General features: G+C 39.0%; 1 protein-coding gene across 1 annotated transcript in view; it reads right to left on the reverse strand.

The window, feature by feature from the left end:
• The window catches only part of EPRS1 (glutamyl-prolyl-tRNA synthetase 1), a 64,791-nt gene extending 47,594 nt beyond the window's left edge, over window positions 1-17,197 (reverse strand). Inside the window, exons 1-8 of the mRNA XM_052653457.1 lie at window positions 17,052-17,197; window positions 13,006-13,090; window positions 9,716-9,815; window positions 8,713-8,869; window positions 7,255-7,394; window positions 5,910-6,004; window positions 2,039-2,165; window positions 1,100-1,292 (exon numbers count right to left, since the gene is read on the reverse strand). Coding sequence (XP_052509417.1) covers window positions 1,100-1,292; window positions 2,039-2,165; window positions 5,910-6,004; window positions 7,255-7,394; window positions 8,713-8,869; window positions 9,716-9,815; window positions 13,006-13,090; window positions 17,052-17,097 — 943 coding nt within the window. The 5' untranslated portion in view covers window positions 17,098-17,197. The remainder of the gene's footprint in view (window positions 1-1,099; window positions 1,293-2,038; window positions 2,166-5,909; window positions 6,005-7,254; window positions 7,395-8,712; window positions 8,870-9,715; window positions 9,816-13,005; window positions 13,091-17,051) is intronic.
• Window positions 17,198-18,824: the final 1,627 nt, after the last annotated feature.

Here is an 18,824-nt window from a genome sequence, read left to right on the forward strand (position 1 = left end):
AACTGGCCAGGCCTCCTCAGATTGAACACTGGGTGTCTGAAGCAGAAGCGTTCTGTTCCTTTGCCACCTCTTGCCCAGAGGACACACTGGTCTGACCCAGCCCAGGGGTTGGTGCTGCAGCCCATGTCCCCTAAAGAACACAATCTGGGCCCAGAACCTGAGCTAGCGGGCTCCCCAAAAGCACCTCTGGCTATTCCACTGGAAAACAGGCTACTCTTACATTCAGGAAAAAAAAAAAAGAGAGATGACAGAAAACAGAGAGTAACAGAAGTTTATCCCAGGGGGAGAAGATCTCTATATCCCTACTGACTACACAGTCTTATCTATATTAGGACTCATATGCCTCGTATGAGTAAGAAAGAACTGTTAAACGATTCTTCTGTGGAAACTACTGAAGATACAAGGGACACATTATCAACTCTCAAAGAATCAAGTGAGGTCTAAAGTCCAATTGCTAATCATTTTTGAAAATGTAAAGAAACTGTAAAACGGGGAGGTGGGAGAGAAAGACAGACTTCCGTAACAATTTGAATTTACTACTGTATTTCCTAAATGTGACACTCAAGATGTTCTGCAACATAATTACAGAATAAAAATAACCAGACTCAGAAGCTCAGGGATAAGTAATAACAAAGACATACTTTTTTTGTCAAGTGGTATTTCAGACACAGGGTAGCATGAGGCTTACATAGAATCTTCACACGTACAGGCTGACAGGAAGATTTGGGTATGGTTAACATTATCATCAAACATTCTAATTAGAAAGGCTAAATATTTAAATTGAGAGAAGCACAAAAAGTTGCAGAAGAAATCATTCACAAGAACTGAACAGCAATGCAAAGACTACAAAAAAAAAAAAAGACTACAGGTAGCAAGTGAGACGCTGAGACCACACACACTTCACATGCACTTGTGATGCTAGTAAGTAACAATGTAAAGATGGCAGAAAAAGGGAAAAGATTTCTAAGAGATGAATTAATGTATGAAACATACTCCCAAATGTGTTTCAAACCAACATCTTTCATTAGAAAAAGAAATTTTCTACTGAAGCAGAATACAAGAATATCAATTAAAATATAGAACAGTAAATGTGCCTTACAGTTTTTTCTATGTTTGGATTCTATCCTCTGCTCACGCTCCGCTTTCATCTGCTCGGCAGGAGTATCATCGACATAAGCCTTCCCCTCCTGAATTAGCTTTTCTGCATATTTCATTATAGTTTCAAAATGATCCGAGGTGTAAGTAAATTGATCTGGTTTGATATGCAACATTGCAACATCCTCCAAAATAACCTGCAGTAAGAATCCAAAATAATCCCCAGTTTATCTTTTGTTATTTTCTTGTGTATTTTCAATCCTTGATACTGCATTTGGACAAATGTAATAATACACCATCAGTCTGACACAGCCTGAAAATGGTTGTGGAAGTTGTATGATATTAGACCAGAAAAGAAAAAGGAAAAAAAAAAAAAAGAGAGAGAGGGAGAGAGAAATTTGTTATACTAGCTTCCAAGTTTTCAGCTGAGAAAGCTGATCTCATGGTGCTTTCCATTTATTCTGGAAAAGCTGATTATTATTGGCAGTGCTGACAATTATTCATCCTCTCTTTAAATAGAAATACAACAACAACAATAAATAAATAAATAAATAGAAATACAGTGCTTCTAAATAGACGATATAAGAGGCTAGGAAACCATCACATTTTCCAATACCTACTTAGTGTTTGCTTGTTTATAAAATTACATAACCAAAAGGAAATCTGACTCTAGGAACCAATTCATTTAAGAAACTGATACTTGTAAGAAAATGTAGCACTTAAATAAACTTTATAACAGTTGAAGAGAAAAAAGATAAATTGAAGTTTTTTCATATGGGAACTGAGTAACTCTTGGTTTAAGTCTCAGACAAATATATATTTTTACAGAAGAGCAAAAGAAGTTATGAGAACAAGATTTATTTTCACACCATGAAGGTATCAGGTCACCCTCTAATTTTAATTAACTTTACCGACAAAGGGTCATTGGTACACCTTTAATTACCTTCTCAAAATCTTCCTTTTCTTTTTCGGGATTTGTGTCATCGAATCTCATGATCAGTTTCCCTTTAAAGTTGACCTGGTAGTGCTGGTTCAGGAGAGCAGCTTTTGCATGCCCAATGTGCAAGTAACTGCAGCAGAAACAGTTATAAGGAGACTTAGTAACAGGCTTCAACGACATTCCTAAACTTCACCTTTTCGAGGAGAGGAGAACTAAACAAAAACCCTTCTAGTTGGTATTCCAGTCTTATGTTTGTAGCTAACAAGAAATACTGTAATAGAAAATCTGACCCTGAGGAAGGAAAAAAAAAAAAAACTACAACATTTAGTAAATTATTGTAAGAAACAACTTCGTATGTAAAAAAAATCACAAAGGAGCAAGTTATTTGCAAACATTAAACCTTAAGGCTAATCTCCATTTTCCTTTTTTACTGAGGAACGAAAGGTAATTTAGTTACAGGAAAACTGCTTATGCGACCCGGCAGTATGTCTCTTTAATAAGACCTGATGCGATTGAAAACTGGACACCCGCTCTCCACACAGAAGACAGAGGCCCCTCTGAGGATGCCACCATTGCTCTGATAATTAAATAGAAGAGCACATGAAAATTAGGAAGCCTCAGGAAAGCGATTTTACTTTTCTAGGCTTCTGTTTTCTCAGAACCCAAAACAAAAAGATTTTAACTAAATGATCTTAAAGGTTTCATCCAGTACCAACATTCCACAGATCACAATCTACGAAAACACTATTCTATTCTATGGGCAGTTGACCATTACATAGAATAAAACAAATTAGAGGCATGGCTAATAATATCACATATCAACATCTTCCTCTTCAGTGAAGTGGACAATAGCAACATTCTATACCACTACTGTTGGAAATACACTTTTCATCAATAACAGCAGCCACAACTGCACCATTCCAAGTCACCTAATTTCATGCACACCTCTGATCTCAGTTGATGTCAAGAGAGGAGGGAAAAGTACAACCACTTGTATGCCTTTATATCATTTGTAAAATCAATCATTTTTGAAGATACTCATGCAGCATTCTAGATCAATGATTCAATGTTAAAGGGTTTATATGCACAGGTTAACGCAGACAAGGACAATGCAAAGCATTCAAAACTTTCTGCATAAAATAAAGCACCAAAGTGGCAGCCCAGATAAGACCCTAGAAGAGAAAGAGGACATTAGGGAAAAACTAATGAAATACAACAAAGTATGGAGTTTAGGTTAACAATATATCAAAATTGGTTCATTAATTTTGACAAAGGTAATGAAAAATGTTAACATTAGAGAAAATTGAGTACAGGTACAAGGGAACTTTTTTTTAAACTATTTCTATAATATTTCTATAAATCTAAAACTATTCCCAAACTTAAAGTTTATTAAAAACGAAACAAAGGAATGTGAGTTCTGAAAATGAAACAGAAATACTTTGTGCAGTTTTCACTGAAAGTGTTACACCCCATAACATGTTATGAAGAGAAAAAAAAGGCTAATAATCAGTAACTACTAACTGACAGTTAATGCGCTTTACATACAATCTTAAGAGAAGTAATGAAATCAAACTATTTACTTAAGGATAGTATTTCTGAATCTGAAATGTGTGCAATTCTAACCCGCAAAAAAGCAAACAGGACTATGAAATATTCATAAGACCACTATCTCGCTCAACAGACAACCTGAGAGGTAAAGAAAATAAGCTCCACGCTGCATTTAGTGAGTACTGATGCTATATTGGTCTCTTCCCACACAGGCATATAATTTTAGTCATATGGACTAGAACGCTCAACAGACAACCTGAGAGGTAAAGAAAATAAGCTCCACGCTGCATTTAGTGAGTACTGATGCTATATTGGTCTCTTCCCACACAGGCATATAATTTTAGTCATATGGACTAGAGTCAGACAGCGTAGGTTTGGATTTAGCAAGCTGCTAAAATGCTGTGTGAATCAGTTTCTTAAACCATTTGTAAAACTGGAGATAACAACAGTGCCTTCCTCACAGGGCTGATACGATTAAATAAGTTACTACATGTAAAGTGTTTGCTAAGTATCTGCACATAACAGGTGCTATCTATCTGTGTGTTAGTTAGGAATACAAATAAAAGGCAAAATTCAAGCCTTCTGGCCTTTCGTGAACGACACAGGAAAAAAAAAAGATTAAAAAACTAATTAAAGACAATTTGTTTTGCAGTGTAAGGGGATATAAATCAAGATTTTGAATGTTTCTAAACCTGAACACTGACTTATATTCCAAACCCCCAAAGTGTATTCAGCTGATGTAATTCAGAATAAATGTATTTTATACAGTAAATAATAAAATGCAGAGCTCATGACTCTAAGAAGTGACAGAAAATATTAAAAAATTCAAAAGGTACAAATGTTCAAATAGCATAACTATGGCTAAAAAACTTAACTTTTATCAAACCACTCAAGTCACCACCCAACAGACAACCATGACCCCTCACACCAAGAACACAAGGGCAGGATATTGGATGGTAGGGACCCAGGACGTCTGAGGGAATTAAACAATGTAAAATAAGGACTATTTATGACTGACTCCACCAGTCAGTCATTTAATGATCCAGTCTGTATATTTTCCAGAACCATTATTTGTCTTTCATCTCCTTCTGACTTATCCTTTATTCACCACCTAAATCAGCAAAGGGAAACTGTGGAATTGTAAAACTGGTTTTGCTATTAATGACACGTACGAAATAGTTTGGGAAGAACTACGGTAAGAACAGCTAAAACAGAACTGTTTCGTTATCTGCCACTTCCTTTTGTCTACACACTGCGTTTAGCACAGATGGGTAAGAACTAGGGTTATAGAATGCAAAATCTCAAATTAAACAAAATGTGGGGGGAACCCATCTGATTTATAAAATATGGCACAATATTTTCTCAGTGGCTAAGTTTCTGAGGCTAACTGCTTTGACTGTGTGTGTGTGCTTAGTCACTCAGTTGTGTCTGACTGTTTGCAACCCTTTGGACTGTAGCCTACCAGGCTCCTCTGTCCATAGGGTTTTCCAGGCAAGAATACTGGAGTGGGTTGTCATTTTCTTCTCCAGGGGATCTTCCTGACCCAGGAATCGAACCCAAGTTTCCTGTTTCTCCTGCACTGCAGGCAGATTCTTCACCAGGTGAGTCACTGGAGATTCCCAAGTGCTTTAATAAAAGGCATTTTATTATATTAGCATCACTGGCAATGTTCTTTCACAAAGCTTGTCCAGCATGGTTCACAGAGGCTGACACACGTGCGAAGGCAGACATCCTTCAGCCTTAGGGGGTGCTGGGCAAGGACCCAGGCAGACCCACACCAGTGGCTCCAGCCAGAACAGCTTCTGCCCTAACTAGCTAGTCATATATTATTATTTTCCATGACTGCCAAGAGTGAAAAGGGTTTTGCCTACTAATAGTAGAAAGAAATGATTAAGACTGGCCTTTTCAGGATTCCACCTGCTTTATTTGGGAAAAAAATAACTTAAATCTACCATAACTTCTGATAACTGAAAGGAATGCTGAGAGTACAAATACAAACCCTTATTAAAGGACACCCCCCAAAATCTCAAAATGTAAATAAAACTTCCCTATTAATGGATATTTTTCTACTTACAATTAAAATTCTGCCTGGAATGAAATTAAAATGCTATCTCTCCTACTGATTTAATAAGCTAAAACTACAAATTTTTAGAAATTAAGTTATCAATAATTTAACAACCATTAAGATATTTAGAATTTTAACTCCCAAAATTAAAAATCTTACTAGTTTTCTTCTATATATTAACTTATTGATTTATAAAATATTTGGTAATTGTCTTAAAGCTTTTCTACTAAATGAATCCAATTGTAAGTTTTATTTGCTTACCCACTAGCCTCTGGAGGAAATCTGACTGTAACCTTCCCCATCTCAGCACCTGGAAGCTCAACAAATTTCCCAACATCTTGCTTTTTCTCAGGAACCTGAAAAGCAAGACAACAAAAATAGTTACATGGTTAAATGTTTAAGAATAAATTCACTGAATACTCAGTACCCACTATGCACCAAGTATGGTTATGAGGAAAAATTGACTAGATTATTGTCCCTGCACTTGAAGACTCAAAATCAGCGGAAGTCAACCAACAGCATTTAAAGCCATCAGGAAAATGCTTAAAAGGAGGCACGAACCAAGCTGGACCTCAAAAAAATAAGTGGAAGTGTATCAGATGGAGAGAGTACAAGGGAAGTCATTCTAAGGGAAGGAGTAACAGCACAGGTAAGACTCAAAGGCAGGGAGAGCTGTGCAACGTTAGGAACGCATGTCGGTGGGTAGGCAAGACACTAGAGAGTCGACTAAGTCCAACCTGAAGGTCCTTATAATGCTGACTTTTATGTTTTAGGCAATGGGGAATCGTCAGAGGTACAGAACTACTTATCTGTATTTTCTAAAACGATACCTGGGACAGTGCAAAGGCTCAACCAGAAAAAAAGAGACTAAAGAAAAAAGTTCAGTGATGAGCCTACGGTCTTAAAACACGCAGAGGGTAATGAGGTGTCAATAAAAATCGACAGCAGTGGAGACAGAAAGATCAATCTCTAGATACGAGAAGAAATAACAGAACTTGTTGACTAATTAGAGGTGGACAGTGGTGAAAGCACAATGAGGATTTTTAGCAGAACAACTGAGATGACTTTAGTGTCTTTATACAAGCAAGCAGTAGTTTTCAAATTTTACAGCATCAGAAAACCTTGAAAAATTAACTTGACTACACATGCGTAGTATGTAAAATAGATCAAACCAGAGCAACTCTAGCTGGAGAAGAGGACCTTTTTCTACTGTTCTCTATGTTACATCTTCCTACAGAATAAACAAAAAGGCTCTACAGAAGCCCAGGACTCAATGGTCACAATGGTTCAAAAATCAGAGAACAGAAGATATGGGAGGAAGAAAAGATGGTAGAGCTATAAAATAGTGAGATTTTAGTAACATGGACTTTGGATTTCCAAAGGAACACACACTGGATGATCACAATCTTCTAGAAATATAATTATGAAATTAAAGCTTAATATAGTCAAACAGGTGAAGACAAGGCAAAATTCAACAGCAGATTCTTCCAAGAAGATCCTTTTTAATTGATGGGGGTGGGGAAACTATGAACATAATTTTCTTCTCAGATTTAGGATCTCAGGCAGATAAGATGTCAGCATTAAAAAAATGTTTTTTAAGGCTTACCACTTTTGCTTTGGTTGCTGAAACATTCCACTTGGTACCTACTGACTGGAAGGCCTGCTGGGCTTCAAGAAAGCCAAACCACCGTTTTACATGAACTGGAGCTTTGTTCTGTCCCAACTGTTCCTGCCACGCAGCATTTCCTATTAGCAAACGTAAGTTTAAAAGCACTCAATGTATCAGAAAAATCAAAAGCAAAGTTCTAGTCATGGTTAATTTAAGTAAATGAGATGGTTTAAAGCTATGCTTCTATATTGGAATTTTAAAAATCTGGGTATACATGGCAATGATTTCTAATACTTGGCATATTTTAAGAATTCACAATAATTAATTAAAATTTTTTTTTTTCATTTTAACTCACTAAGGTGAATCCTAAATCCTGCCTTCACCACTGCCACACGCACACACACTAGGCCAATGTTACATTCCATAATTAAGAAAAGCTTGGAGTGCATCAACTACAGAAAAAAAATAAAAATCAACATCAAGAAGTAGCTCTTTTCTTCAGATGTAGTATCAAAAATGGTACTGAAGGAGTTTATGCAACTCTAGCATCACAAAGCTGCCTCCATAAGATACTACCTTCCGTTTATGAATATTAATTCAAAAATCAAAGCAGATAAAAATGTCATAAACCTATAGATGAAAAGTTGTAACTAGAAAAGTCCTTCATTTTATGTTGCTTGTTATTGTAACAGTTTAATTTAGAGAAAAGTTTAAGCCACCAAAAAAGTACGAAGAGGGAGTTACCCAGCAGTCTGCACATTCACTGCCAAGAGCACAGGTTCAATATCCCTGGTTCGGGAACTGAGATCCCACAAGTCACAGGGCACAGTCAAAAAAAAACTTGAAAATATTAAACAAAAAAAATCCTCATATAACCCAAATTTGGAAAGTAAAAGTGAAGTCGCTCAGCCGTGTCTGACTCTTTAAAGAATGATAAAACATTCTAGCATATTTGCTGCATCTGCAGTTTTTCTTTTTTTCTTTTAAATAAGCCAGCAAAATTCAAGCCCTCTTTCCATCTCTCAATCAATCCCATATTCTGATCTGTTGAAAACTACTCATAGAGGATGGAAAAAGTGATCTCTCAGAGAGACAATTCCAGCTCACCCGCCTCACCCACATACTGAGCAATCAGAGGCAAAGCAACTGGAGTCAAGCAATGGCTGAGGCAGGAGAGATGCTGACATAAACGATGAGGAACAAGGACAGTTCCAAAGGCAAGAGAGGAGCTGCGGGCAGCAAGATAGGGCCAACCTCCACGGACAGCAGAGGATGGGGAATTCTTGCAACTGGCTAGGAAGAAAGTAGCCAGGGAGGTCACTCCTTCATCAGAAAATCGTAAGTGACTACCACCAGGTAGACAGATAGATGTTCGCATACACAGAAATATGTGTACTCCTGACCCAGCAAAATATTAAATAATTTAAACAGAAATTCTTCAAGAATTACTGATACCTTTTAGGGTGGCCCAAACACATAAATCTGCTAAGCTCAAGGAGTTTCCAACTAAGTATGTTCTCAGAGACAGACAATGATTGAGCTCGTTGACTGCAGAAGTAAACAAATCACAAGATGACAATTTTGTGGCACTGAACTCCAACCAGTGATCAATCTGTGAAAAGAAATGCATCCCACGGTTTAGACTTAAACAAATAAGCAAACAAACAACTTCAGTGAGAAACACGCCTATCTTATCTCAATCAAAGAATTTACCATTACGTGGATTTGACTGTGATTGTCTGCAGGCATCTAAACTGGCACTTAAACACATATTGTGCTATCTTCCTATGTTTTCTCTTTTTCCCCCCAGGAGTATGGAGAGGTATTTCAGGGAAGAAAAAGGAAATATGAGAACTGGAAGCAGGAAGGAATAACAAGCCTGACCAAACTCAACAAATGGTACCCAGCCAAACATACTTATCCACTTGCAGAATTTTAAAGTAAATACTTGGAAACTATTCTTTGTATTTTGAATTTTATAAGATTTAGGAAAGTTAGAGCTGAATGCAAACAGGAAAAAAAAAGGCATCTCATGTGCCATACTGAAAGATAATCTGCTATTGCTATAGTTAATTAAATAAGGTGTATACTTAAAAAGGAAAATGTGTATGACCCTGGGCCCATGTAACTTTTCAAGGCCTGCTCCCCCATTTGTAAAGTAAGAAAGCTATATAAGATAACCTATGCAGTCACACCCAGCTATGAAATTCTAGGACTCCAGGAAGAGGAAGACAGAACTAAGTGACCCAAAAGGACAGCTAGTATGGGTGTGAAAGTAGAAACTTAGGAGCAAAGACTTTCTTTCTGAAAATAAAGTCAGATGAGAAGTCCTAACTTGGTCTATGATTAATACTGTTACTATCCTATACCCTTAAATAGAGTAATAGTCCAAAAAATCGAAAGCCTAAACCAAACCAAACCAAACCAAACCACACCCAAGGAAATGTTCCTTCCTTACCTCAGTATGTTCCAACAAGTTAGAGCCATAGAGCCCTGCTGTAGTTGCAATTCTAGCCAAGTAGCGAAGTATGGAGTTTATGTCCGTGAACACCACATTTCTGGAATATAAGCATGAGATAAAATATCACTGTGGCTCTAACAAATCAGTAAGTCATGAGACATGTGAAAAATGTAAAAACAGAAATCTTATACATAGCAAGTATTTTCTACTATAATGAAAAAAATAGATTTAGTTGGTTCTAAATTCTATCAAACACTAATTTGTTTTGAGATGTTCAGCTAAATCCAATAATTCACTTCAGTGAATTCACTATCTATATGGTGTTTTGTTGGTTTTTTTCCATTAATCATTTATTCTATTTTTGGTTACACTGGGTCTTTGTTGCTGTGAGTGGACTTTCTCTAGCTGCGGTGAGCAGGGACTACTCTTCGTTGTGGTTTAGTCTTCTCAATGAGGTGGCTTCTCTTCTTGTAGAGTACAGGTTCCAGGCATGCAGGCTTCAGTACTTGTCACATTCAGGCTTAGTAGTTGTGGCGCATGGGCTTAGCTGCTCCTTAGCATGTGGAATCTTCCCAGACCAGAGACTGAACCCCAGACTCCTGCATCTGCAGGCAGATTCTTGTCCATTGTACCACCAGGGAAGTCCTCAATATGATGTTTGATCCTTCTCACTATTAGTTTCTACATGTGTATCCAGTGGTGAAAATATAAAAATATAATTGGGATATCAAGAATAAAGTGATTTAAAATAAATAAAGGCAATGAAGCCAAGGATATGCTGTCATAAAGAAGCTAGTTGATCAAACCTCACCAAAACTGTCGCGTAAAACGTTTAAAAAGACACAGACACAAACTCATCAGGAAAAAGAGATGAGGCAGAAGAGACAACAGCAATAAATTTTCAGAAGCTAGAAAGCAGATGGAGTTAACAGGCCTGAAAAAACTGAATCTTAACTGGACAATGGACAAAGCTGAAAACCAATCCAATCTAAACTTCAGGATCCTCAAAAGACTTACAAATCAATAAAACCAGGGACTAAAGGAGGCTTGGTTAAAAGTCTACTTAAAACTTACCCAGAAATACAGATACCTCTAACCCCTATTCTTTACAGCTTGGCTACTCCTCTTACCCAGTCCTGGCAAAAACTGGAGCTTTATTCTCTAAAGACAAAAAGAGACGGTCTCTCAATTTGGGGGCAATGTGGCATGGTGGCAAGCTGGGTGACAGAGATAACAAGAGAATAAACATACACTGGATGCTGAGATTCTCAGCCTTCTTCCCACCCTCAGCTTCCAAAATATGCTGGCCCCAGCCCATCCTCACCTTCCAAACAGGACACTGGAAGTCTTCTCTGGACAATCTGATCTACCCAGGAGGAAAAGAACCAAGGATACTAACACCAGAAGTTCCTTCAAATGAAAAGCTGTTCAGTCAGATTACCCAGAGTGAAGCTCACAAATGACAAGCCCACCTTGGAGTTCAGAACTTTGGAGTCTGAAACTCCCAGTCAAAATCTTAGAAAACCATCAAGAGTTATCAAACATTTAAAGAAAGCCTGTAACTCAAAAGATAGTGATCAAAATAAACACACACATGTAAAGCGAACAAATCAAGGAAAAGAAAAGTTTAAAAGTGAATACATAAATTTCCTCTGAGCAATGAAAAAACATGATTATGTTTGTAATCATAAAACAAGAACAGGATGCTTTACCTAGATAGTAAGTAACAGAACTCTCAGATACGAAAAATACAACAGTAAAAAGGAAAACTCAATAGAAAAATGAGATAATAAAGTTGAAGACCTCTCCAGAAAGTGAAAAAAAAAGGGGCAAAAAAAATGGAAAATGAAGGTGATCCTTGAACAAAGTAAGACTAATCCAAACATACACATAAAGAACAGAAAATAGAAAGTTATCAAAGAAAAAATTTTCTAATCCCCAAAAGAGGATTTCTAAGTTTCCATATTAGAGGGAGCAGGCAAGCACCCAGTAGAACAGATGAAAAATGGACTCACACTAAAGCATATTATCATGAAATTTCTGAATACTGGATCCTAAGAGAAGATGCCCACAAGCTTCCTCAAGTCCCACAGAAAACACAGGGATCAGAAAGGTTTCAGAAGAGAACAAGGCAAACAACCATTCCACGGAAAAGTAAAAATTGTACATGAGAAGCAATCATGGTATGTAGCTCAGCAGTGGCTCCAACTTACAGGATCCTCCCAGTATAAACACTACGAGGTGATCTAATCAACGTTCTGATGCAACTACAATGGGAGGAAGGAGGTCAGGGGGAGAAGGAGGGTGTGTTTGAGTGGATGTTTTCTGTATGCTGCCTTTTCTCCAATAGAAGTCTTTCTGTCAGTTCATTACAGACCATTTAAACCATTTCCATATCTGTACCCTGCTTGAGAATACCCTTGAAGCCTGCTTTCAACCTGGTTCAAGTGCCACGATCTGGCAAAGATTCCTTAAAAGAATCTGAAACCTGGTTGTGTCTATGTCTCAGTTTTCCTAAACAAGAGAATTATTTCCCTTCCTTTTCAATTCTTTTCAGTGAGTTCCAAAAGAACGAGGTAAATCCAAGGGCACGCCATCTTCCACATACCTGAGATGCAAATAATCCATCTTAATCAAGAATACACAATATAAAAAAAAAAAGAATACACAGTATACCTTCATTACAGAAAATTTTGAAAACACAGAGAAGTAAAAAGGAAAAAACACCTCACAACTCCAAAACTCAGAAATACTATTAGAGGTGTTGCATACTTTTCAGTTTTTTTCTTTGGAAATATATACTTTCATATTTATTTCTTGCTTTTTTATTAACATTAGACTATGAACATATCCACATTAGAAATCCTTTGTCAGTCTTTTTTCACAGATGTCTAATACTCTATGCTGTGGACTTACCAAATTTATTTCCCCTTATTATTAATTTTATTAAACTTGCAATTTTCCACCAGAATTACCAAAGAATTAAAACACATGTACATATACCTTTCTGTACATTTCCAGTTTCTTTTAGACAGATTATACATGTGATCAGATACTTTGCCGACAAATATAAGTCTCTGGATATTAATTTTTTTTACATTTATTTAATTGGAGAATAATTGCTTTACAATGCTGTGCTGGTTGGATATAATTCTTCTTGAATAAGAAAGAAAAGTATATTTCTTTTTAGGGATATTCTACCAGTCAGCAAGTAAAACAAGCATGCAACATTTAACTCTAAATATTTAAAAAATGCTGCTGAGTACCCAAAGCAAAGATACACTTACTCAGATACATGAAGAATATTCTCTTTCCCTTCTTCAACAGAAATGCTGACGTTGTCTTTCACATGTTCCACTGCCAACAAAGCTCCTAAAAATAATGAGATGAAAAGACTTCTTTATAAACAATGCAGTATTTAAAACCTGAATCATAAAGCAATAAGGATGAGTCAACAAAACAATGTTAAGTACTGTGAGGAGTAAATTTTTTTCCCAGTAGTCTGCAGATGCAAAGTGTGGCCTTCTGGTCTTAGAGAAGTAACAAACCAGAAACCATTCCCTGGCATAATACAACCGCTTCTGAAAATGCTCAGCGTCCAGCTGGGGACACGGAAATGAACCTTTCCCTCCCTCAGGAGAAAAGAATAAATTAGAATAGTACTTTGTATAAAAGCTATCCTTGAAAGCATTAGAGGTTACTATATGGCAGGGACTGTGCTATGTGCCTTACCTTCATTAACACTTTTAATCTTTGGAGTAACCTTAAGAGGCAGGCACCTTTATCTCTGTTTTATAGACAAAGAAACTGAGGTGTGGAGGGGTTAAACAACTAGCTCAAAGCCCTTGAGTAAATATGTAGTTGTCAGGCTTTGAATGCAGGTCTAATGCAGGCCAGAACTCAAATTTAAGAAGTGTCATCTGTCTCTCAGCATATCATAAAGTTTACTAAATATTCATTAATCCTTTGTCCTTAATTTATCGAAAACAGACAACTAGCACCCAGATACTGATTTCTAAATGACATGGTCCACTGGGGACAGGGCTGTGCTACAGAAGGTATAAAACAAACTTGGAAAATTTCACTGTGCTGGAAACCAAGAAGTACTCAAAAGAATGGTAAGAGATATGCCAAAAGGACCCACTGGCCAGCTCGGAGGGGCTCCCACTGGCAAACAGGGCCAATTTAACCACTAAAGTAAATAATCTAAGTTTTAGAGTATCCATAGCAAAGAATCCTATACAGCAGAATTTTTTAATGATCTATTACAAGCAACAAGACAGATGAATCTCAAAAAATTATCCTATGCACAAAATAATTTGACATGACCCAACGTATATGAACTCTGGAGAAGGGAATTACACCCCACTCCAGTATTCTTGCCTGGAGAATCCCATGGACAGAGGCACCTGGCAGGCTATAGTCCACGGGGTCGCAAAGAGTCAGAGACAACTGAGCGACCAGCACACACACAATGTATATGAAGTTCTATGAGGATATTTTCTGAAGTGAGGGAAATATTTTACTTCATAACTGTGGTGGTTACACATTATACATATCTGTCAATCAATTTATAACTTAAAACTGGTGAACTTTAGGCAATTCACCAAAAAAAAAAAAAAAAAAGAACTCAATAAAACTAATTTTGAAAATAAAAACGCTCAATTGAAAATGATGCAAAGCTAGCCAACTGTACAAAGTTAATTTTGAGACAGCCAGGGGAAACTGAAAAAGAACTGAATGTTACATAATAAAAAGAAATTATTAAAAAAAAAAGAAATTGATAATGTGAAAAAAAAGTGAAAATGAAAAATAATATGGAGTATAACCTATTGAGTATATTTTCCTATATATATTTTTTTAATGAGAAAAAGATCTCACACACACACAAAAATTTCCAAGGAATACATGAAGAAGTAGCAGAATGGAAGATCACCATCTGGCGTCATCTTACTAATAATCAAGTTGGGCAGGAAGCACTAGTGGATGCTGAAACCAGTGGGTGAAGGTTTGATGTGGAGTAGAATGTTTACATGGTCCCAGAGCATCTCCCCACAAAAAGCTTGTTTGCACAAGGGAAAACTCTATAGTGAGGAAAGCTGTCAGAAACCACCTTAAGTACTCAAGATCAGATCATCAGTAATGGGAAAAAACTCAGGCACTAATCAATGGGTTGCAGTGAAGAACAACGAATCATTTCTGTGCTACTTCTGCCAAAGACGCAGAGCCTCAGTCTAGTCATGAGAAGCCACGAGAAACAACCTTGACATTCTTCAAGTAAGTATAATCTCCATGGAGGTCAAACCCATGAAAGCAAGACTAGAAAACCATTCCAGGTTGAAAGAAACTGGGCAGACGTGACAAGCAGGCACACAGCATGACCCTAGATTCTGATCCTTGAACTACAGAGGTAACACAGGAACAATCAGTGTAGGAATCTGAATGGGTCTGCGCATTAGATGAGAGAATTGTATCGAGTATTTCCTGATTTTTATGGCCTTGTGAGGTCATATAGAGCTTTCTTACTTGAGAGAGATGCACTTTGGTGTATTCTGGGGTGTCGAAGCAGTATTATCTGCAGTATGTTCTCCAAAGGCATTAGAGGAAAAAAGGTTCCCTGTTCTAGTCTTGTACTTTTTTAAGTCTAAAATTATATTAGCATTAAAAAAAAAAAAAGATGGTAAATGCATATAAAATAGAGAAATTCTCACAATGCAATGTTTTTCTAAATGTTTCATCTAATGTTACTGATTAAAGGCAAAATGTACTCAAATTAAACAACTAGGAACAATAAAATCAAAAACAAAAAAGAGGAAGAAAAGAACTATATATCCTATAATTGGTCTATAATTCATAAGGACAACAAAAATTTTCAAGACCCTCCTTCCAGAATACTGAAGATATGGTTCTCAAATTCATAATTTACTAAGGAAACAGGTCTATCATCTTCATGGTGCTTTTCTAAGTGACATGAGTTAAAACTAGCTATTTATTAAAAATCTACAGTGTGTCAGGAACCTGACCTACAGTTTTCATTGATTTTGGCCATCAACAGTATGTAGAAGATATTATTCCTTGTTTCTTAAACAAGGAAGCTGTGACGATGCCAAACAAGGAACTTCCCAAGGTTCCACAACTAGTAAATGGCAGGCAGGATGGACCCAGATCTCCAGGAACCAAATGTCTTTGCTCTCAACCATGAGGTCACATTGTCTAGCGCTTTTCAACTGCAGAATCAAACCCATTTCTTTTATTAGAGTTTATTGATTTTTGTGTAAGGCTAGCCCATAATTACTGGAACCAATATGCTAAAACACCATTTAAAAAATAATTTTAAACAACATTCAATTGTGCTTTTTGTTCCAAAAGGCTCAAAACACCCTGTAACGAGAATGTACTAAGTAACTGCATCAGCCCGATGTGGCCAACTATATCTGGGCCTTTCAAATATTAGAAAAGTACTTGCGTGTCTATATTAAGAAATGCATTAACAATAAAAGCTCAATAAACTGATCAAATTATTCTGTGTAATTTCTCAAAGCAATAAAAAAAATAGCTGAAAGTCTAAGCTATCTACTCACAGTAACCCTAGCCACGTTAAATAAGCAATTCCAAATCGAATTTAAGATGTATCAGGAAGATGGCAAGTCCCACCCTTGCTCTGACATTTACTACATCCATCGGGTGTGTAGTAAAGCAACCCCATCAGGCTGCAGTGTACTTGGGTGTTCCAGCAATTACCCTGCCACCTTTAATTACTATAGGCGCAACCACGGTTAAAATTTTAAACGCTTCTATGATCATCTTCCTCGTTTCCTTTGAACCCAGTGAAACGTGAAGAAAACTTGAGTCAATGGAATTGACAAGCTTTACTGAGAACGAAGGAAGGGAGGTAAATAAAGATAAGTGGAGTTGGAGGAAAGCGCTAAAAGAGAGGGAACGAAGTACTAGGATTTTAAGTTTTAAAAATGTTATGTCTACGTCCTGCTCTTGGTATCCAGGGGACATCACTGCTAAAAGGGAGAGAAGAGTAAGCTAGGAGTCATCTTTCTGGGGGAGAAGGACCGAAGCTGAGCCCCCCATGTGCCCTTGCCCGGGCTCACGCCGCGCCCACCTCCACGCCCAGAAAGGTCTTCAGGAGCAAATCCACCCACCAGGGACCGAGGGCGAGGGGTGCAGAGCCCGCCGCGTGTACATTTCCGGGGAGACAGGCAGGCCTAACCTCCCAGACCAGGACCGCCACTGCGCCAAGCCCGGGCGCGGCGACCTTCCCCGCCCCGCTCCCTCCCCCGGCTGATGCAACCCACACAGGTCTGCGGCCGCGGCCCCTTACCTAGCGGAGGGTCTTCCGAATTCACAGTCAGACAGAGCGTCGCCATCTGCACCGGTCCGCCGGTCTGTCAGCGCGCCTGCCCGGCCGCCCGAAACACAACCGACTGCCCAAAGCAAGAAGCTGCAACGTGGCGTGCGCCGGCTTGACGCTGCCGCAACCCTCGCCCCTCCCCCGCGCCGCGGCCGGCGTCTTGCCGCACAGCGCAGTGCGTCATCACCGTGCGCCCCTCCCTCCAGCCGTGGACGCTGGAGGTCTTTTAGGGTCAGGAGGGCCAACGTGGCCAACGGGCTCCAAGCCGGTGACCAAGGAGAGACACTGAAGCGGAAGACGTTTTACGACACTTCGTAAAGTGAAAGTGAAGTCGCTCTGCCGTGTGTGACTCGTTGCTACCCTGTGGACTGTAGACCGCCAGGCTCCCCCGGTCCATGGGATTTTCCAGGCAAGAATACTGGAGCGGATTGCCATTTTCTTCTCCAGCGGATCTTCCTGACCTAGGGATCGAACTCAGGTCTCCCGCATTGCGGGCAGACTCTCCACCGTCTAAATCACCAGGGAATCCCAAAGTGAGAAAAGTAAATGGTGAGATGGTTTCTGCAGTGTGATGGGTGGTCACCAGAAGCCAGAATTGAAACAAACGGGCTCGTATAGTTGAAGCAGAAGGTAGCTGCGCCCCCTCGGTGCCCCACCCCCCAGACACTCTCAAGATATCAATAGCAGAATGATTGAGAGAGGAGGTTGGGCCCTAATCAGATAAAAGCCTAGAAACCACGTATTTATCATGCTCAAAATCGGGGAGACCTTCCCCTATAGCCCCTTGGAGGTTAGAAGGGGAGTGATGTCACGCTACCCGTAGGCCTCTTCACTGGAATCCATCTTGGCTGAGAGATGCACTTGCACACGTGGGAGGATTCTAAGTTAAACCGAACACAGGCTCAGCACCAGACAAATGGAAATGATTAGCCCAAGAAACCGGGAAGAAATGCCCCACAAGAATGCTTCAAACTACCAAGCGGGTGCAACTCTCTGAGTCCACCCGTGTATCCACTCGAACTGTATGCTTTTCCTGCTAATAAACGTGTTCTTTGTTTCCTTACTTTCTGTCTTCATGGGAATTCATTTCTGCAGAGCTGAAGGGCCAGGGCCTTGTCACTGACCATTGGTCTAGTGGCTAAGATTCAGTACTCTCACCAAGGAGACCCGATCTCAATCTCTGGCGGGGAAAGGAAGCCCCACTTCAAGCCGTGGCAGGTCAAAGCCACCCAAGATCACATTTGGTGCTGAAACCCAGGAATTAAAGGTAAACCTTGGGCTTCACCCAGCTGTGGCTTGAGGCCACTGACTTTCGCTCCTGCTTTCTTTTTCTCACTCTCCGTTTCACTTTCAAGACCCACAGGGCATAATTTTTGTCTACTCAACATTGAGGATGGCAGAGGGGTCCCCCAGGCGGTGCAGATTCAAATAACACTTGGGTGACAGTTGACTCTGTCCTTTGGGACATGGTGGAAATGTGATTTCCAATCATGCAGGAGCTCAAGGGGTCTTTCTCACCCACTCTCCCTCTGTCGTTGTCCAGTATGGAACCTTCCACTAGGCTTTTCCTTCCCACCTTACTTGCACAACAGGGTCTCTTTCTCACTTCATCTCTCCGCAACCTTTTAGGGAAGGATTTCCTGGATATTATTCCTAAACTGCGTCCCTGCCACTGCCAAACCCAATGCTGCCTGTGTGAAACCAAGTCATCAGCTGAAGCCCAGTTCTTTTACACCTGCCAGG

This window comes from Budorcas taxicolor, chromosome 16 (genome assembly GCF_023091745.1).
Source record: "Budorcas taxicolor isolate Tak-1 chromosome 16, Takin1.1, whole genome shotgun sequence".
NCBI classification, from domain to species: Eukaryota; Metazoa; Chordata; class Mammalia; order Artiodactyla; family Bovidae; genus Budorcas; species Budorcas taxicolor.